This window comes from Oryctolagus cuniculus, chromosome 9 (genome assembly GCF_964237555.1).
Source record: "Oryctolagus cuniculus chromosome 9, mOryCun1.1, whole genome shotgun sequence".
NCBI classification, from domain to species: Eukaryota; Metazoa; Chordata; class Mammalia; order Lagomorpha; family Leporidae; genus Oryctolagus; species Oryctolagus cuniculus.
In genome coordinates this window covers 81882760-81902153 of record NC_091440.1, presented here as the reverse complement: position 1 = coordinate 81902153, position 19394 = coordinate 81882760, and the positions used below count along the sequence as shown (strand labels likewise).

Sequence of the window (19394 nt, the reverse complement as noted above, 5' to 3'; positions counted from 1 at the left end):
GAAAATGATGAGAAGTCAGGAATGTTTCCAGTGCAAAGAGGCCTACTTGGCTTAGGTTTTCATGGGACCACTCAGGCTGTTAGACTGAAAATAGGCCATAGGGGGCGTGAAGGTACAGGCAGGGAAACCAGGTAGAGACACTTTGCAAGAAGTTAGGCAAAAGACTATGATGAACTAGACAAAAACAATGGAAATAGCAAGGAGCAATAGGGTTGATTGTGTTCTGAAGGTGGAGGGACAGTGTAGCATGATCTGAGCATCTGGAAAAATGGAGTAGCCATTACCAAAGGGAGAAGACCAGAAGGGAACCAGGTCTGTGGGAAAGGTCAGAAGCTCAGTTTCTGAGTTACATTTTCAGCATTATTAGGCATCTTAGCAGAGATGTCTGTTTGACAAGTGGTTATATTGGAATCTGCTCAAGGTAGTGGAAGTCATTAACATATATTTAAAATCATAGACTGAACGGGGTTATAGGGTTGGCGGGGAGCGGTAGCATCAAGATAAGAAGAGATCCAAGGCCTGATTCTAGCGGTTTTGTGTTTAGAAGCAGGAGAGCTATAAAGAAGCCAGTGAAAGAAACAGAAATACCCAGAGAGGTAGGAGGGATACTAAAAAGAGTGGGGTGTACAGAAAGCCAGGAGTAAAAAGAACTGCTAAGTGGTAAGACTGAGAAACAGTCATGTGGCACAGCAATTGAATTGCTGCTTGGTACAAGGCCCACATCCCATATCAGAGTGCCTTGTCCGAGTCCTGGCTATTCTGCTTCCTTCGAGTGCATGTCCTGGGAGGTAGCAGGTGATAGCTCTAGTTCTTGGGTCCTTGCCAGCCACTTGGGAGACCAAGATTGAGTTCCAGGCTTGTGGCTTCAGACTGGTCCAGTTCTAGCTCTTATGGCCATTTAGAGAATGAACCAGCTTTGTGAGTAGGGTGTGTGTGTGTGCACGTGCATTTCCTTTTTTTTTCTTTCAAATAAAATGAAAAAAAATTTTTAAAAGAAAAAAGAACCTGTCATTGGCCTTAGCAACATGGAGGAGTCCTTTCAGTGGAGGGGTAGGAGCAAATGACTGAAGTAGGGCAGTCCTATTTCTACAATGTTCAGTGGGAAGGAAAAAAGCACAACCCTACAGTATATCTAGCCAAGATACAGTCTTAGAATTAAGGTAGCAGGTACACATTTCAGACACAGGAAAAGCTCATGGAATCAGAAAGGACTATAGACAGGAGGTGGGGAGATTAAGTACTGAAAACCTCATATGGTAGCATCTCATATAGTCTTCATAGTAGCTGTGTTCATTTACTATTATTATCCCACTTTTCTGATGAGGAAACTACAGGTAGGAGAGGTTAAATAGCTTGCTCTACATGGGAGACCCAGACAGAGTTCCAGGCTCCTGACTTTGGCTGGCCAAGCCCTAGCCATTGCAGTCATTTGGGGAATTAATAAGCAGATGAACCTTGATCATGTGTGTTTTACTATCATCAGAGGTCTATCAGAGTGGAGTACTAGACATAGGATTGCTGGTGGAAAGGTAACTTATATAGCTTTGCTAAACATGGCCAAATTCTTCTCTAGAAGGGCTGTGCCAATCTGTACTTCCATCAGCAATGTATGTGGATACCTTCCACCCTGTGGCTTCAGTAACAGAATTTGTTGGTGTCGAAATGTTAGCTTCATAAGTGACAGGTCATTTTGGAAATTCTGAACTTTGTTGTAACTTCCATTTATTTTTATCATTAGTATCTAATAAAATGAAGAAGCATATTAGAAGCTCCATGCAGTTTTGAGTTTATCTAACATATAATGATGACTTTTTAAATTCTAGGTGCTCCGTTGGTATATTTATCAGATGAAAATCATAATTTATTGGCAATAAAGTTTTGGATAGACATTAATGAAGACATTATTAAACCTCATATGTTAATTGCCGCAAGCAATCTCCAGTGGCGACCAGAATCCAAGTCAGGAATTCCTACCTTATTTGCTAGAGATGTGTCCGTGTTTTCTGCCAGTCCAAAAGAAGGCCATTTTCAAGAGACATTCAACAAAATGAAAAATAGTGTTGCGGTAAGATGACTACTTTTCAGCATTACCACAAGTTTTTGTATATTGACAGTCAAATATAAAGGACATGACTTATCTGAAAATTGGCTAGTGGAAGCAGTGTGCAACACAGTTTTATAATTTACTAATTTTCCATGGAGCTATGGGAAAATGACAGCTACCAGGGAGAAAAGGATGATTTGAAGGAAATTAAGTTAGGAGATATTGTGAAAAGGATGTTCAGAGGTACAGACCATGTAGGCAAGCTGGAAATTGTTAGCAGTGATACCCAGTAATATTAACTGATGTTTATTGAATGCCTACTGTGTGTCGGGCTTTGTTGTAAGCCTGTCCCATTTAATTCTCCCAACAATTCTGTGAGGACCTATTGTGCAGTGCTGCCCCCCAGTAATATTCTGGATTTCATACAGTGGTAGCTAGTGATGAATCAACAAAAATAAGTCTTCTCATTCCGTAGTTTAATATTTGAACCGTGTGTTTCTCAAAATGTATATAAATATTTTAGGGGCAGGTGTATAGCCTGGTAGTTAAGATGCCCAAATCCCAAGTTGGCATGCCTAGGCCCAATACCTGCCTCTGGCTTGATTCCAGTTTCCTGCTAATGCAGACCCTGGGAAGCAGCAATGATGGCTCAAGTAGTTAGGTTCCTGGAACCTGCATTGGAAACCGAGACTGAGTGTCTGTCTCCTGGCTTCACCCTGGGAGTGAGCCAGCAGATGAGAGCTGTCTCCCAAGTAAGTTAATAATTAAAATTTGTAAATAAGTTTATTTTGTTAAACATTATTCTGGGGCTGGTGTCGTGGCGTACCAGGTAAAAGCGACACTGGCATCTCATGGGCACCCATTCAAGTCCCAGCTGCTCCACTTTCAATTGAGCTCCCTACTAATGTCCTGGGAAAAGTAGCAGAGACCAGGATGAAACTCTTGACTTCAACTGGCCATTGCAGCCATCTGAGGAGTGAAACAGCAGATGGAAGGTCTCTTTCTGTCTCTCTGTCTCCCTCTCTCTGTAATTCTGCCTTTCAAATAAAACAGTGTTTCTAAAGCATTAGAATACGTAGCTTTAAAAAGTTTTTAATATTTTATCCAAAGACTCCATACATATAATGAACAGTAAGACTGTAATTTATCTAGTTTCTAAATTAGGAGTGGAAATTGCATTCATTATTTGGGTTGCCTACAGGGTCCCTACTGTTTACATCCCAGGTTTTCTCTGAGACCAATTCAAGGGAAGTACTTTAATTCTGGTAAAAAGAAAACTATAATTCACAAAGCACTTTGAAGTCTTACAAATCACTCTCATGAATTATGTTAAACCATTTGAAATTGCTGGTATTTGACCAGTTGTGACTTCTCAAATAAGAGTTTTATACAGTTTAAACTGTACATCTTTCCATTTAATTCTTTAGAAGACAGATGAGGTAGCTGAAGCAGTTCTTTCATCCTGCTGACCTATGTCGCCCCCCCTCTTCACGGAGGAACGACACAGGACCCTGCGCTGTTCTTTTGTCTGCTCGCCCCTTCCCGGGTTTGCTGCTGGTCCTTCCCGGGTTGGCTGGCAACCCCTCCACCTCCGTGGAAAGGCGGCTCCCCCTGCCACTTTCCCCACTTCCGCGGGGGAGCAGCACACCGCCGGCCGGCTCTCTCGGGGGCTGCTCAGATGTTATCCGGATGTTCCCTTTAGATGTTCCTGGTGCATGTTGTCTCTCTCCTCCTTTATAGTCCTCTTCCACCAATCCCAACTCTGCTACCCACACGCCGAGTACGCTGCTCTCCTCCAATCAGGAGCAGGATCAGCTCCTGCAGGTTATTGGTCAAACTGGAGGCAGCTGTGTACAAGTTGTTTGCTCCCTTTCAGCGCCATATTGTGGGAGAGCAGATGCATAGAATAAGTCTTAATTCCAGTAACTTAGTCTAGTCCGAGTTGCTCCCCACAGACCTAAGGAATGCTTTCATAGATGTTCCAGCCTTTGGGTGAGCTCTAGGCTTCCAACCCCTAATCCAGTATCTGCAGTGCACTTGATTCAGACAAATGACTGGGAGTCTCTCATCTTTTTCCTTCTCTATCTCCCTCTTCCCCTGCTCCTCCCTCCTACTCTGTTCCTCTCCCCCACCCAACAGCTAGTTCCCCTAAATCACTAATGCTGATTTTACATTGGCATGTTAGACAGCTGCTATCAAGTTTTGGATATCTCTCTTTTGTTCTGATCTGAATTTTTTAATTTCTGGTTTTAACGGCAATACTTTCTGAAAATATAAATGTGTAGATTTGCAAATTACAGAACAGCTTTTTCAATTTGTTTTCTTAGAATATTGTTATGTTTTGCAATGAGGCAGAAAAGAAGCTTATGCATATACTTAATGTAAATATTCCCAAGTGTTCTACCCCAACTAAAGAGTATACTTCAGAGCCATATGCTGCTCAAACCATGCTTGGTATCGGAAGTAAGTTTCTGGTAAGTTAATGTTTGTAATGTTAAGTTAAGGAGTATTAGAACTGTTCTGTATAGAGACAAAATATATTCTGGTGGATACCTAATAAACATGATAAAATGTAATTGAACTTATTTAGGAACTGTGGTTGTTACGCAGCTCCTATAGGTATAGCTTATTTGGAAATTACTGCAGTAAGAATGTAAAACTCTTTGGAGGCAGTTGAACAAATAGGCACTTACATTTTCATCATACCAAATACATGTGACTGAAAAGCTCTTTTAGCCTGTTAATTTTTGCTAGAACTATTCCATACAGTTAGTGTTTTTTCTCAGTTCCGTTTAACTCATCACAATAGATGCAAATAAATTTAAAGCCTCTGATATTGGCTACATAACTAACACTATATCTACAAGTATAGTAACTCATTCAGTCTTCACAACAGTACAGTGAGATGAAGTTTCTTATACCCATTTCACGGATAAGAAGACTATGACATAGAGAGAAGTTAAGCAGTCGCCTAATGACACAAACCTAGAAAAATACTAGAAAAAATATTAGAACTCAGCCAATGTGTATTCTTAAAATGCTTACCTCTTTTTAACTTATTAGTAGTGAAAAACATTAAAGCTTAATGATTTTTTTTGTCTTTTACTATGATTACTCTTCATTTTCCTTTCTTTTCATATCTTGGGATTTTTTTGTTTGTTTAAGATTTATTTGGGGGCTGGTGTGTGGCACAGCAGGTTAAACTACTGCCTGCAATGCCAACATCCCATATGGGCACCAGTTCTTGTTCCAGCTGCCCCACTTCCAGTCCAGCTCCCTGCTAATGTGCCTGGGAAAGCAGCAGAAGATGGCCCACGTCCTTGGGCTGCAGCACCTACATGGGAGACCCGGATGACACTCTTGGCTCCTGGCTTCAGCCTGGTCCAGCCCTGGCCATTGCAGCCATTTGGGGAGTGAACCAGCAGATGGAAGATCTTGCTGTCCCTCCTTCTCGCTCTGCCTTTCAAATAATTTAAAAAGAAAGATTTATTTATTTGAAGGGCAGAGGGAGAGGGAGAGAGACACATAGAAAGAGTAAGAGAGAGGTCTTTAGTCTGCTGATTCACTCCTCAAATGCCTGCAACAGCTAGGGCTAGGCAGACCAAAGTCAGAAGCCAGGAATCATCCAGGTCTCAACATGGGTAGCAAGAACCCAAATACTTGGGCCATTATCTGCTGCCTCCCAAGCACATTGGCAAGAAGCTGGGTCGGAAATGTGGTGTAGCCAAGACTCTAGCCAGGCACTCCTATATGGAATGTGGGTGTCCCAAGAGGCAGCTTAACCTGCTGTACCACACACCCACCCCTTTGTGTCATTTTTATATCCTCTATGCAAAATTATTTCCTTCTAAAAACAATTATTTCCTTCTGAGATAGGAATAATATGTTTCTTGAAATCATGTAACCTATTAGCAAATAAAGGAATGAGAGTGTAGATGGTATATATGTGTTTAATGAAAAGTTAATTTTTATTTGTTTTAGAGATTAGTACATAATTGTGATAGGCTTTTCAACCTGTTTTTTAGATGTCTTCTCCTGTTAGTGACATAATTTATCCCAGTCCTTCATCACTTTGTACACCAAAAGGGAAGTCTATTCCCACACCTGTGTCTGCCCATATGACTTCAAAATCTTGCTGTAAAGGGGAGAAAGAGGCTGATGACCCAAAAACCTGCAAAAAAAGAAGAGCCTTGGATTTTCTGGGTAGACTGCCTTTACCTCCACATGTTAGTCCCATTTGTACATTTGTTTCACCGGCTGCACAGAAGGCATTTCAGCCACCACGGAGTTGTGGCACCAAATATGAAACACCTGTAAAGAAAAAAGAATTGTCTTCTCCTCAAATGACTCCACTGAAGAAATTCAGTGAGACTTCACTTCTGGAAAGTGACTCAATAGCTGATGAAGAGCTCGCATTAATAAATACCCAAGCTCTTTGGTCTGGCTCAGCAGGAGAAAGTCAGCTGGTCAGCGAATCAACTAGGACTGTTCCCACCGGCTCAAAAGGTAATCCCGGGCCCAAAAGGCCTTCTGCTACAGCTCTCAACAAAGAACAGGAAGATCACCAGGCTGGTACAGAAGAATGTGAGACTACTAGGAAGGACACAAGGACAGTAAAAAGTCTATCTAAAAGATTGCAAAGGCGACAAAAACAAAAGTGACAATCACCTGCTGACTCTTAACCTTTCCAGGCTGTAAGACATACAATTTCAAACCACACATCTTCACATAACAAGGAAAGATAAAGTAGTTTCAAATTTACCTGAGTGTTTGTATATCATAGGGATGCTCTCTGCCTGATTACATGTTGGTATACTTTTATTTCTATTGTATACCTTAAAATTAACTGTATATTTATTAACTAATCAAGAAGGAAAATCTTTAAATATTTATGATTGGATTTGATCACTACAAGTATTATTTTCAAGCTAAATAAACATATTCTTTTAGATTGTGTCATTGATTAAATGCAGATTCCAAGTAGTCATTCTGACTCAGGTAATCCCTGTTCCCATTTTAGAGATTTTTTTTAGCTTTATTCACCATGCAATAGTTTTCCTTAATGCATTTGTTGATTCTGCGATAGTTCATCCTGCGCCAAAGTCAAGATGAACGTGATGTTAGTGATGTTTTCACTTGACGTGTTCTTCATCCTTAAGTCAGTGTAACTCCCTTTTATGATTCCAGGGTGTGATCTCTGAAATTATTTCAATTAAAAATTCAAATACTTTGGGTCAGAGGCAGATTTCATATAGTTTTCTTGCTTTCAGATTAGCACTGATTCTGCCTCCTTTATTTTTAGCACTGACAGAACTCAGAACTATTCCTTTCTAAACTACCACTAAGGTAGAAGACAAATTCAAGATGATACTCTCAATTATTACTTTCTCATGTTTAATAAAGTAAAAGTTCTAACTAGGAGCTAATCGCATGAAGAAGCACTTATTTCCACATACTTTTTAAAGACCACTCATTTCTCTTCATTGGGGCCAAATCTAGGAACTCAGTCCAGGTCTCTCATTAGCAGGAAGCTAGAATCAGGAAATAGGCAGATACTAAACCCAAGCACCCTGATACAGGATCTGGGCTTCTCACTGCTAGGTCAAGCATGTGTCTTCATATAGTGTTTTAAAATATAGTTATAAGCATGTTTCAAAACTAAGAAATGCTTTTAAAAATCTACTTGTTCCAACACAGTGATCAAAATAAACACACTACTATATATACACTGTAAGTAATGTCCAAGCCAAACAGAAAGTGATAATGTAATGAGCATGAACAGCGTATACTAAATGTAAGTGGTAAAAGCAGTTTCTGTTATTTATTCACCAGTTAATGGGAACCTGTTGTGTAAGAGCACTTGCCAAGGAGATGAATGATGTAAACAATGCAATATAACTCAATACTGAGTATTCAGAAATTATGTCAGAAACCATGGGTGTTGACCGGGAAACAAAGATCAATGTTGGTAGCATTTGATAAAATATTTATAAAAGATTTATTTATTTATTTATTTGAAAGAGTTACACAGAGAGAGAAGGACAGGCAGAGAGAGAGAGAGAGGGCTTCCATCCGCTGGTTCACTCCCCAGTTGTTTGCAACAACTGGAGCTGCGCCGATCTGAAGCCAGGAGCCAGGAGCCTCTTCTGGCTCTCCGACGTGGGTTCAGGGGCCCAAGGACTTGCCATCTTCTACTGCTTTCCCAGGCCATAGCAGAGAGCCGGATCAGAAGTAGAGCAGCCGGTCTCAAACCGGCGCCCATATGGGATGCCAGCATTGCAGGCGGTGGTTTTATCCGCTATGCCACAGCACCAACCCCATAAAATATTTTTATGCTTCCAAACCATCTATTTCAGGGGTCATCCAGGAAAAGAGAAGGCATAAATTGGCCAGGTGGAAACTAGCCTTCAAAGCTGTATAAAAACTTTATAACTCAGTCACTTTGCTCTGCTTGGATGAACCAAAAACCCAACGCAGAGAGCCAGCCAAATTAGGACTTGAATCTGGCCCTTAGCCTGCTCTCATGGAATCAAAGGAAAGTGTTTGTAATTTGGGCTCCCTGTCATGTATCCCCTCAACTAATCTAGATTTGAGCTGGTTCTGCAATAAATAAGATACCCAGGATTTCCTGGGTTTGGAACATTGGAGTATTAAGATTACTGTATGCTGTACTTAGACACATATTTAGCTAACTGTGACAATACCTTAGATTCAGATTTATTTCTCAGGCTACTAACTTTGTTACTCAAAGTAGATACACTAATTTTTTAAATGTTCATGACATAAAAAATTACAGAGGCACTGCTGGTAGTCATGCTGAGTAAATTTCACTAGTGTTAGATACTGGAATGCTAAGACAGTCTAGTGGACACAGTAAATAAAATAAAGGGTTGTTTGTGTCTTAACCCTTAGGCCTCCTATTTTTTTTTAAAGTAGACTAGGAAATAAGCTTGCTTTAGAATCACTGGATGTTATGTTTGAATTCCTTGGGATTTAGATAATTAATTTGTTTATTGTTGAACAAAAAACTATTGACAAATCCATATAAATGCAATTTACCATATACAATTTTTAATAACCATAAAAGCACCATTTGATAGGACACTTCATACTTCACAAAACATTAGAAAGAAGCTGCTGGCCACCGATAAATAAAGCATACACTTCACCTGGTCTTACCTATCATGGTCTCACATCAAATTAATTCCAATCTGTTGGAATTTGGAAATATAATTTCTGTGTCATGTAACAGGGACATTCCAGAGCTTTGGTGGAACTTTACTGTCTTAATGCTACATAAAACATCAAGACTTGCTCATCTTAAAGTGAGCATGGCTTTTTCATATCCCTGTATTAATTATATCTTGTTAAATCGTTATACTCCAAACGTTTGAGCTGCAGACTGATTACAGATGTTCATTGGCCTAAAGTTAGAAATCAATTACTCCTCTTAAAAACTGGTGTTTTATGAAGGCAGGCTTGTTTTATTTACACTTAGCACAACAGCCAAAAGATTCAAGTTGAATCTGGTTTAATAAAGTGGTAGTTAAAACACAAAAGGGTGACTTTAAATAATGACATTGATTTTTATCAGCTGTTTATATAGATAGCGCTATTGAGGAGTTGACGAACATTTCTAGAAACGATACGTCATTAGAATAAAGGGATCACTTCCCAAGCTGCTGCTTCCGAGGACATGTTCCCTTAGACAGACACTTGCCAGCCTGTTCATTTTAAAGGAAAATCAGTGTCATCATCAGTCACACATCTCACATTTTTGGATACGTAGGTTATTAAAGTAGCAGTGGCACTAAAACTTCCTGCCTCTCACTTTCCCAACTTTCCCTATGGAGATGTGTTTTCTGAAAAAATAAATTATAAAGAAAATTTGGTACTGAAGCCTATATTTAATATAAATACTTTGTTTATGAATCTGTGTAACTAATTGATTATGTCCTTGGGAATGTTCTCAAGTTCCAGTTTAAAATTAGTTCTTTCCCTAGAGAAAGCCACTTCCCTTAAAGCCATCTGCAGGATGCCCAGCATCAGACCGCGGGAGCAGGACCCCTCAGCAGGTGCGTGTTGAAGATGAAGAGGCGGCCTCTGCTCGAACCTGGGCTGGACTATTTACACTGGAAATAGAGCTCTGACTAAGACGGAACGCAGAGGAAGTACCAGAAGTGGAGATACAAACTGAGGACACTTCTGAGTGGCTGTCGGTGGGCCTTCAGTATCCGTGGTGACAGCGGCCCCTTCTGTTATAGGAGGTCTGGTGCGTGAAGGCGCCGGGGGCCCTGCGCGCCGGGAGCTCGGCGTAGGAGTGCCAGTAGCGCGCGCCAGGGGAAGGGGAGGCGCTGTTCCTGTCCTGGTTTCTGCTCATCCTGCCTGGCTTCTCTGCTTGCAGCACGCTGTGAAAGGTAACATTGTGTTCATACCGTTCTTTCATCCGGTGTATTTTTTCTCTTGAGACTCCATGAATGTTTCTTCTAGAGGAAAAAATGCAAACGTTCAGTCAAGGCAGGGCATCCCAATGAGTTACTTGTGTTTTACAAGTCCTATATTATTGCACTCTCAGTTCGCAGTGTTCGGCCCTGACAAGAACACAATGGCAGGTATCTCTGAGGGGCCACCCCTGGTTTGCACACTGCGATGTCCACCCCCACACTCCCCGAAGCTGGTGAGGAACCGAAGCCTCAGAAATGCTTCCCTGCTGGTCGTCTCAGTTACTGGTTCAGGACCCCAAAGGAAACCCTGAGACCTTTTTTTTTAGCATCTATTTGATTGTTAGTGACATGCAAGGAAGTTTCAGAGTCGGTGGGAAATCTGTCTTTTAATTCCACTGTCCACGAATTGAGGCTCCCTCCTATCATCAGTTGAAAGCAATCAGTCCCTGATCCTGCTACAAGATGCTTATTAAAACAACTACCTGGGGATGTAGTTAGACTGTGATTAGCGGAGAGTCCACCTGCAGAATGGGGTCCACAAACCAGGGTTTAATAACCAGCTTGAGTGATTCTGATGGGGGTGGCCCAGGGCCCCACTTTGGAAACACTGTGAACTAGCCATACTCCCAAAAAGTAAATTCTCATCTCACAGTTACTCCACCACTGACAAATAACACAGGCAGTGAGTAGCAGAACCCATGCATTCAATCAACAAGTTAGTAATACTTGGACATGTACTGCTTTGCAAATTAGAAGCAGCATTTAAACCATAAATGAACCACAGACTGCTCAGCATCTAAGATCTTTAGCCTAACTGTAAAACCACCATCGACATGTGCAGTCCCATGCAGAGGAAAGTATTTTCAAATGCTCATTAATTAAGCATTTCAGCAGAATGTTACATGTGTCCTTTGTAAAGGACCAAGTCAAGCCAAGATTTAGCATTTAGCATTATATTAGAAAACTGACCCAGAACTAAAGTCTTCACATGAATAATTTCAAAGTTACCAATTTCCAAGAATTACCATTTCTGGCCTGAAAACTACCAGTCCGTTTCCAGCCTGAAAAGATTCTTTTGTTCGGTCTGAAATACCTGAAAATAGCAGGATACATAATGAGCAACTAGAAAAGCAAAGAAGTACCTTGCTAACTCTTGAACGTTGAATTTCCAGCGAGTGTCAGGTTCTCGGAATATAACTTCATAGTTATTCTCAAGTGCCTGATTTTTCAAAAGTACATAAAACATTGAAGACATGGTATGTATGTTTGGGAATGTTTATGCTGCCATTTAACATCTACTACAAATCTTTCCTAATGTTCCTTTTGTTTTACCAGTAATCCACCAACCTTAATTTCTCTTAATAAATGCAATTGATTGATTCCCCTACTTAGCCACTCTCAGGATATATTATGGTTCCCAATGGCCAATTTTAGTCATTTTTATCTAGTATGTAGGAAGATGGTAAAAAGTTCTTTATTTTGGACTTCTTTAAAATTAGATAACTGGTTTAAAACATCCTGACCACAGGTGTAAGCTCGACTCTGACTCCTCAGAGTCCCTTATGTGAGTCTGGTAGGTTGACTGGGGTCAGACGCCTTCTCCTGGCCCTCAAGCCTTGGTTCAGACAGCCAGAATACAATTAGAACAGCGCCTATGAAATGCAAGTTCTTCCTACATGTGGTGTAATCTTCCCTCCAAAAGTAGCCCTCCCAGAGCTGCAGTACAGTTTGGCTCAGTGCACTGGGCCATTTTCTTGAGGGTAGAAAACTATTAGAGTTTTCATATAAACACAGAACACCCAAATATTCTTTGCACTCATAAATTAAACTGAATGTCTCAAACTGAACCTTCTATTATCACTATTTATTGTACATTTAAAACAATTTCATTCTGGATGAGCATTTTTCGTAAAGATTTATTTATTTGAAAGAGTTACACAGAGAGAGGAAAGGCAGAGAGACAGAGAGACAGAGAGAGAGAGAGAGAGAGGGCTTCCATCCGCTGGTTCACTCCCCAATTGATCCCAACGGCCAGAGCTGGGCTGACCAAAAGCCAGGAGCCAGGAGCTTCTTCTGGGTCTCCCCCAAGTGGGTGCAGGGGCCCGAGGACTTGGGCCATTATCTGTTGCTTTCCCAGGCCATAGCAGAGAGCTGGATCGGAAGTGCAGCAGCTGGGACTCGAACCAGTGCCCATTTGGGATGCCGGCACTACAGGCGGCGGCTTTACCTACCACGCCGCAGCACTGGCCCCTGCATGAACATTTCTAATTGAGAATGCTTCAAATGTCACGACTAGAAGCCACAATTTCTGAGTCTAATAACTATATGTGGCTGAAAAGGATTGTACGTATCCAAAATATAAAAGTAAAATTATTTCCCTTCAACCACTCTCACTCACACTCCTGACTCTTGGCTTTGGGTTGTGCCTGAATTCATCGACTGCTCAGCCCCTGGTCCTGTGTGTGCCCCAGGTGAAGGCTCAGTGGTGAACTGAAGTAACGGACACAGCTGAAGCTCGGCCTTGCTTACATTCCAGGGTCCCACAGTCCGGGCCTGGGTGGAACTGGGGACGCTACTGGGAAAGACGACTGTGGGTGCGCTGTCTTGCACTGAACGTGAAAAGGAGCCGAAGCCGACTGCATGAGCCCAGTTTGGGAGGCACTCACTTCACAACTACAAGTGAAGATTACTATGTGTGACACAAGTGGAATTCTCAGGTGTCTGCTTCCTGTCCCGCCTTGTGTGTTTCTGGATCTTTTCTCCTTTTCTGTACTCAATAGGGAATGAAAACTTATTTAGGGGCCCAGTGCTGTGGCATATAGCAGGCAAAGCCGCCTCCTGCAGTGCCGGCATCCCAGCTGCTCTACTTCTGGTCCAGCTCTCTGCTATGGCCTGAGAAAGCAGTGGAAGATGACCCAAGTCCTTGGGCCCCTGCACCCGCGTTGGAGACCTGGAGGAGGCTCTTGGCTGCTGGCTTGGGATTGGCAGCCATTTGGGGAGTGAACCAGCAGATGGAAGACCTTCCTCCTTCTCTCGCTCTCTGTCTCTAACTCTACCTCTCAAATAAATAAAATCTTTAAAAAATTATTTTATTAGTATAAGGCAAAGTAGGTCTGAAAATGGGCCACCATGGAGAGCTGAGCTGTTGTACGTATACGTATGTTCTGTGTTAAGAGGATCACAGTGTTAACACTAAATCTGTTTTTAACAATTCTGTTGTCCTGAATTTCCAGGCAGCCCCAGCAGGCAGTGCTGAAGTCCCCAGCTCACCAGAGGCATAACTTCCCTGTCACAACTTGTGACTGCCGGTCCCATCATTTAGGCCAGTATTTCTTTGCAAGTTTCATTGAGTGCTTCTCTGTAAGACCGCCTGCATCTCAGGAAAATAACCAAGACAAAAAGGCTCTCAAGAATTCAGACCAAGAATATTTACCGAGGACTATTTAAAAACCGTACCCTGCAGTGAGATTCCCATCTCAGCAAATGGCAGCCATTGTACAACAGAGAACCATGAAAATTAAACCTCTTCCCCTGCTCCCTGGGGTACTATTGTTAGTAAATATGAAATCCTGGAAAGATCAGAAAAGCAGGAAAGAACAAAGGCTTCAGTGTTCTCACAGAATGTCCATAACTGAAAATTCAGAATGATACGTCTTCCTACCATGACTGCATAGGGCTTCATTTCCCAGGCGTGGAGGTTGGTATTATCAATTATAATGGGGGATATGCCATTCCTCATTGCTTTTCTTGCTGCAACACAATGTTATATAACAGTGAACAACACGCAACAATCAGAGAGAAGGGTGAGCGTCTGTCATGTTTATTACAGGATGTCCTCATTACCAACTTCACTGCCACCTATTTCAGAACCCGTTACCAGTAATTTTCTTTTTCCTGGAATCTAAGGCATTTACGCTCTTGCATTCTGTTCTGGGGGGGAGGGAGGGGAGGGAGGGGAGGAAATGGCAGAACTGTCGATTAAGCTCCTTCCATAACACTTATTCATTCTGCAGCAACCACAACCTGTGTGCACAGAGGGTTTCCCAGGAGTTTGGAAAGGAATTCGTCACCTCTTTTCTGGTTCCATTCATGAGCTTCCTCCAGGAAGTGAGGATTGAACTCATAGGCACCATCTTCCCTGAAGAAAAAATCATCCGTGCTGAAAATCAGGGCCCTGGGAAAGTCATGCTGCAATTGTCTGGAAAGTGGAGAAATGAAAGAGATTGTTTTATTATCTACATAGTCACAGTAGAAATGATTTCCCTCCATCTCTAATATTTAGCAGTTTATAATTCTGAGACCACCAGGTTTTGAGTTGTTAAGTTGAATTTAAAAAGAGAGATGCTTTGATCAATAGGGGGCATCACTCCGTAACGGTAAGAAGGTGGAGGTGGCTGCTGTACGTTGCCAGTCTTGCAACCTGCGTTCTGCAGCAACCAGAGCAGACTGAAGACGAAGCCCTGAGGCTAAGCTGAGGGTGTGGCGACTACCTTTCCTTCTGGCCACAGTCCCCTGACCAGTGCCCTCCCAAAACCTGCCCCTGAGTGCCATGCCCCATGCTCAGCCCTTCCCACAGGCCCCCTAAACTCTTACCTGTCCTGGGTCCCATTTCCTTGGAGCTCTGCTCTCTGTAAGGACCCATCTGAGAAACTAGTTCTTGCTGAGGTGTGAAATTGGGATAAAGGTGATGTGTGTGTGCTACCCTAGTAGGTAACATTTACATTTTAACAGTGACCTAAACCAAATGGGAAAAAAAACAAAAGCACAACAGGAGAAGGAAAGAGGTGGACCCAACATTCCCCATGCCTTCTTCACCTCTACCATCCTGTGCATAAACAGGAAAACGTCACAGAAAGAAGAAAATCACCACGTAGTGCCCTTTTAAAGCACACAAGAACTCAACAGTGTCCTAAGCTCTGTAGCAGATAACCGCAAAGGGAAGACGTTTGCACTTGGCGTCCTGACTCAGACGACTATTTGGCAGCAGGACGTCAGGCTAGGGAGTGGCTGGGGAAGTCTCTGAGCTTCCTCTGCCGCCTGTAATAGTGGAGGAAAATCTGCCTGTCTTGCCAGGTGATGCTGATGATCCAACACCACGGAGAGCACCCAGCACAGTGCCCGACACGGGGCAGGTCCTCTTTCCCTAGCACACTCACCAGCATAACTAACTAACCAAATTGAACCTGCGCATGGGAAGGATGGCCACGTGGCCACACTGAGAATAGGACAGTAAACAGCTGAGAGGAATAGAAGTTTGGAGAATGATAACCAGGGCAAGAAATGCAAAGAGAAAGCGTGTATTCAACTCATTTGTTATTGTTCTCCATCAAGAATTGTCTTAACCTAGAAAGGACAGAATAAACAATCAGTGTGGAACAGCAGATACTGAGCAGGCTCCTAAGTGGCTTTGAGAGACTTGGCTTCAATTCTGGAACTCTCCCGCTATCCAGGCATGCAGCCTTCTCGCTACGCTTCTTGTTTTCTTAACTGTAAAACACATAATAATCTCTACCTGTTAATCAGAACTGCTGGCATGACTCAGATGAAATAAGATGTAAGGCACTGAACACATATAAAATCCCGTTATCTTATTAGATAATGAGACCAAATTTACCAAACCACTCTTTATCTGCCTTAGTAATAACATACATTGCAAGGTGTCTGCAAAGTCATCTTTGAGGTAAAACACAAAATGAGAGATGAGAGAAAGATAAAGCAAATGCCTCAGTTTCCAAATATGAGCAAATATACATTCTGGAAATAGAGGACAACAAAACTGCTCTCAAAATTCTTCAGAAGGCTTAATAGTATTTTTTAAGGCAGCACAGATAGCTGAAAAAGTAATTCCAAACTGAATATATTTTTTTTAATGGGCTGTGGTGGTACACAGAAAAATTCAATGAACACAGCATGTTGATTTAAACAGGCATCTGATAGTCTCTCTTGATAGCTTTGGAGGGAACTGTGGGCCAGAAGAGAATATGTTTCAATACTGGTTAATTATCCAATGCTTTAAACACCGACCACTTCACTGTGCCAGCGCTATGTAAAGTGTTAAAGCACACATATAAAGTAGCTGCCTTCAAGAATTCACAACCTCTCCAAACAGTCAGACCTCTCCCACAGCTGGCGTAACACAGGAAGCTCTGAGCGAACTCAGGGTCAGGACACAAAGTCCCTAAAATAGACAACATTTGACTTAGACCTTGAAGAATGAAAAAATGTTGTCTCTTGGGAGGGGGTGGTTGGCGTTGGGGAGGTAGGAGAAAGAGGGAGCTCAGGCTCCGGGGCTTCCTAGGAGCCAGGGAGTAAAGGGGAAAATGAAGACACTAAGTGTTAAAAGGTGGCAAATCCTACTTGAAACACTGGTAAATTCTGAGTGCTACAGATTGAAAGAGGAATTTGGCAGGCTGGAATCTGTCTGGAGAAGAGTGACCAGGTAAACACAAGGTCTGAAAACCACAGTGTCAGAGGGTCAGAGATCCTCGAAGAAATGCAAGATGTGTAAGGTGAGGCGAGACGGAGAAAGAGACACAGGATGGGTTCCCTCAGGTGTTGGGAACTCACTGGGGCACAAGAGGGAATGAACTTATTTTGTCGGTCAGGAGTTTGGGCCGGGCTCAGCCGGGCAACTCTGCCTGTCTTGCCTGGAGGCGCACCCTGCTCACAGCCAGCGCTCTCGGGCCTGCTGGCGCTGGCCACCGGCTGGCTGTCACACCAGATGGCGTCTTCTGCTCAGGAAGACTAACCAGGCCTCCTCACAGACCACAGCACTTCAAGAGGGCATGAGTGGAAGCTGTTGGGCTTTTACCACATTCTGTTCACCAAACAAAGCACCAAACAAAGTCACTGCTGGCCTGCATTGAAGGGATGGGAAAAAAAGAGTTTCAACTTCATGATGGAAGAGGGTCAAGGAAAATGTAGCCACTTTAACTCTCTCACAGTTCCTGCAAGTGGCATGAGAGAAGGGAGAATTACATAGAGAAATGGATGAAACAAAGGCTCATAGTTTCCATACGGGTATCTATTTGACTTCAAAGATACTCCAACTGAAAAGTCCAAACTTAATTCCAAACCATTACCCTCCATGCAAATATTATAAAGATACCTTGGGGAAAAAAAAATCTAAGGGTAGTACTGTATGCATTTTCAAGTATATTTTATATATGTGAACACTGTACAGTTTTAAAATTACCTTCATTAATATTATTTACTGGAAATAATGAAAGTTATGTTCAAAGAGTAAATAATAGTGTAAAACTTATTTCCCTTATCTTGTGTGCACTAAGTTCAGCGCTGTGGAAACTGGTCCTGAAATGTTTTTATTAATTGCTTATTTATAGGCTCCAGGTTTGGTCTCCCTTCTAAATCTGGTTTCATTTGTCTTCCTGTTAAATCTGTCATGTTTGGTTTTGCTTTGCTTTGTTTATACAACCTCTTCAGAGTCAAATTTTTCTTTTCATATCCTTATCTACACTCACTTTCTGCTTTATGGTTAGATTGTTGATTGGAAGTTAATACACCATTATGTTTTGTTTAAAAAGACTTTAAGGTGTAATTGTCCAATCCACATTTTGTTTCACTTGAATCCTATTTATTTTTAGAAAACTAAAACTCGAGCCGGCGCCGTGGCTCAATAGGCTAATCCTCCACCTTGCGGCGCCGGCACACCGGGTTCTAGTCCCGGTCGGGGCGCCGGATTCTGTCCCGGTTGCCCCTCTTCCAGGCCAGCTCTCTGCTATGGCCAGGGAGTGCAGTGGAGGATGGCCCAGGTGCTTGGGCCCTGCACCCCATGGGAGACCAGGAAAAGCACCTGGCTCCTGGCTCCTGCCAGGATCAGCGCGGTGCGCCGGCTGCAGCGGCGGCCATTGGAGGGTGAACCAGCGGCAAAGGAAGACCTTTCTCTCTGTCTCTCTCTCTCACTGTCCACTCTGCCTGTCAAAAAAAAAAAAAAAAAAAAAAAAAAAAAAAAGAAAACTAAAACTCTTCTCTTTTTGATTGCAAAATTTTACCTTTTACTTTAGAGTCCAAGTTAATTTGTTCAAGACCAATATCAAGTAAGACCACTTTTCATAATTTCCTAAGACTTATCCAACTGTGGGTACCACAGTCCTCCCAATACTCAGACAGCAAAGATAGCGGTGTCTGTCACCTTTGCAACTCCAGTGGATTTTTTTTTGTCTGTTTGATCTTCCTGAATGACCATTCCTTCAAAAATCTGTTTTCACTTGTATGTCAACACTGGCAGCCACAGTAGCATCTTGACTGTGTAGGACAATAAAAACTCTACCAGCTAAATAAAAAACGGATTAAATAAACAATCTCAAGATTCTCAAACTTAAGTGGAAGCAATAAATACCATTCCATCAGCTTCAGAAGTGATGAGGATAATGCCCCAGCTCTATCTTTCTTTATGGTGGTCAGGAGCCTCATGCATTAGGAAAATTGAGAGAATGAAAATAAAAAGAAAAGGGAAAAAATAGAAAGACAATTACTTCCACAGAAGCTTCACTTCCCCCACACGCACCCCCAAATTCACTTAAAATCACTAATATAAGAGAAATCCAGGTACTACTCTGGATTTCACAACTTTTCATGTGTATATCTCTTTAGTTAATACAAAGAGAACCACAGAGATAGATTTAGGTCTCTATTCAGTCACTTATTCATTCCCTGGAAAGTCCAACAGTACTATGTAGTTTTAACTTACACTGCCAACTTGATTGTTTTCAAAAATGTAAACGTGGACAATCATATAAACAATCCCTGGGTACTCATGATCCAGCTATGACCAATCTTGTTTCATCTACTTCATGTATCATTTTGTCAAGTATCCCATCGCTGTTCACATTTCCCTTGCTGGGTCAGAAATGTTTCCCTACAGTTGATTTGTTTGAATTAGGAGC

General features: G+C 42.1%; 2 protein-coding genes across 8 annotated transcripts in view; one reads left to right on the top strand and one right to left on the bottom strand.

Annotated features, from left to right (window-relative positions):
* The window catches only part of BRCA2 (BRCA2 DNA repair associated), a 72250-nt gene extending 65257 nt beyond the window's left edge, over positions 1-6993 (top strand). For all 5 annotated transcript variants that reach the window (XM_002720579.5, XM_070049046.1, XM_070049048.1 and 2 more), the window contains 3 exons: positions 1824-2065; positions 4372-4518; positions 6070-6993. In XM_002720579.5, the coding sequence (XP_002720625.3) occupies positions 1824-2065; positions 4372-4518; positions 6070-6705 (1025 nt within the window). In that variant the 3' untranslated portion in view covers positions 6706-6993. The remainder of the gene's footprint in view (positions 1-1823; positions 2066-4371; positions 4519-6069) is intronic.
* Positions 6994-9036: 2043 nt separating this feature from the next.
* N4BP2L1 (NEDD4 binding protein 2 like 1) overlaps positions 9037-19394 on the bottom strand; it is a 28635-nt gene continuing 18277 nt past the window's right edge. Inside the window, exons 1-5 of one of the 3 annotated variants that reach the window (XM_070049053.1) lie at positions 15082-17748; positions 14559-14686; positions 14150-14238; positions 11631-11707; positions 9090-10530 (exon numbers count right to left, since the gene is read on the bottom strand). In XM_070049053.1, the coding sequence (XP_069905154.1) occupies positions 10272-10530; positions 11631-11707; positions 14150-14227 (414 nt within the window). In that variant the 5' untranslated portion in view covers positions 14228-14238; positions 14559-14686; positions 15082-17748 and the 3' untranslated portion in view covers positions 9090-10271. Of the gene's footprint in view, positions 10531-11630; positions 11708-14149; positions 14239-14558; positions 14687-15081; positions 17749-19394 lie in introns of those variants that run through there. The other 2 variants (XM_002720585.5, XM_017350155.3) reach the window with 2 other exon arrangements.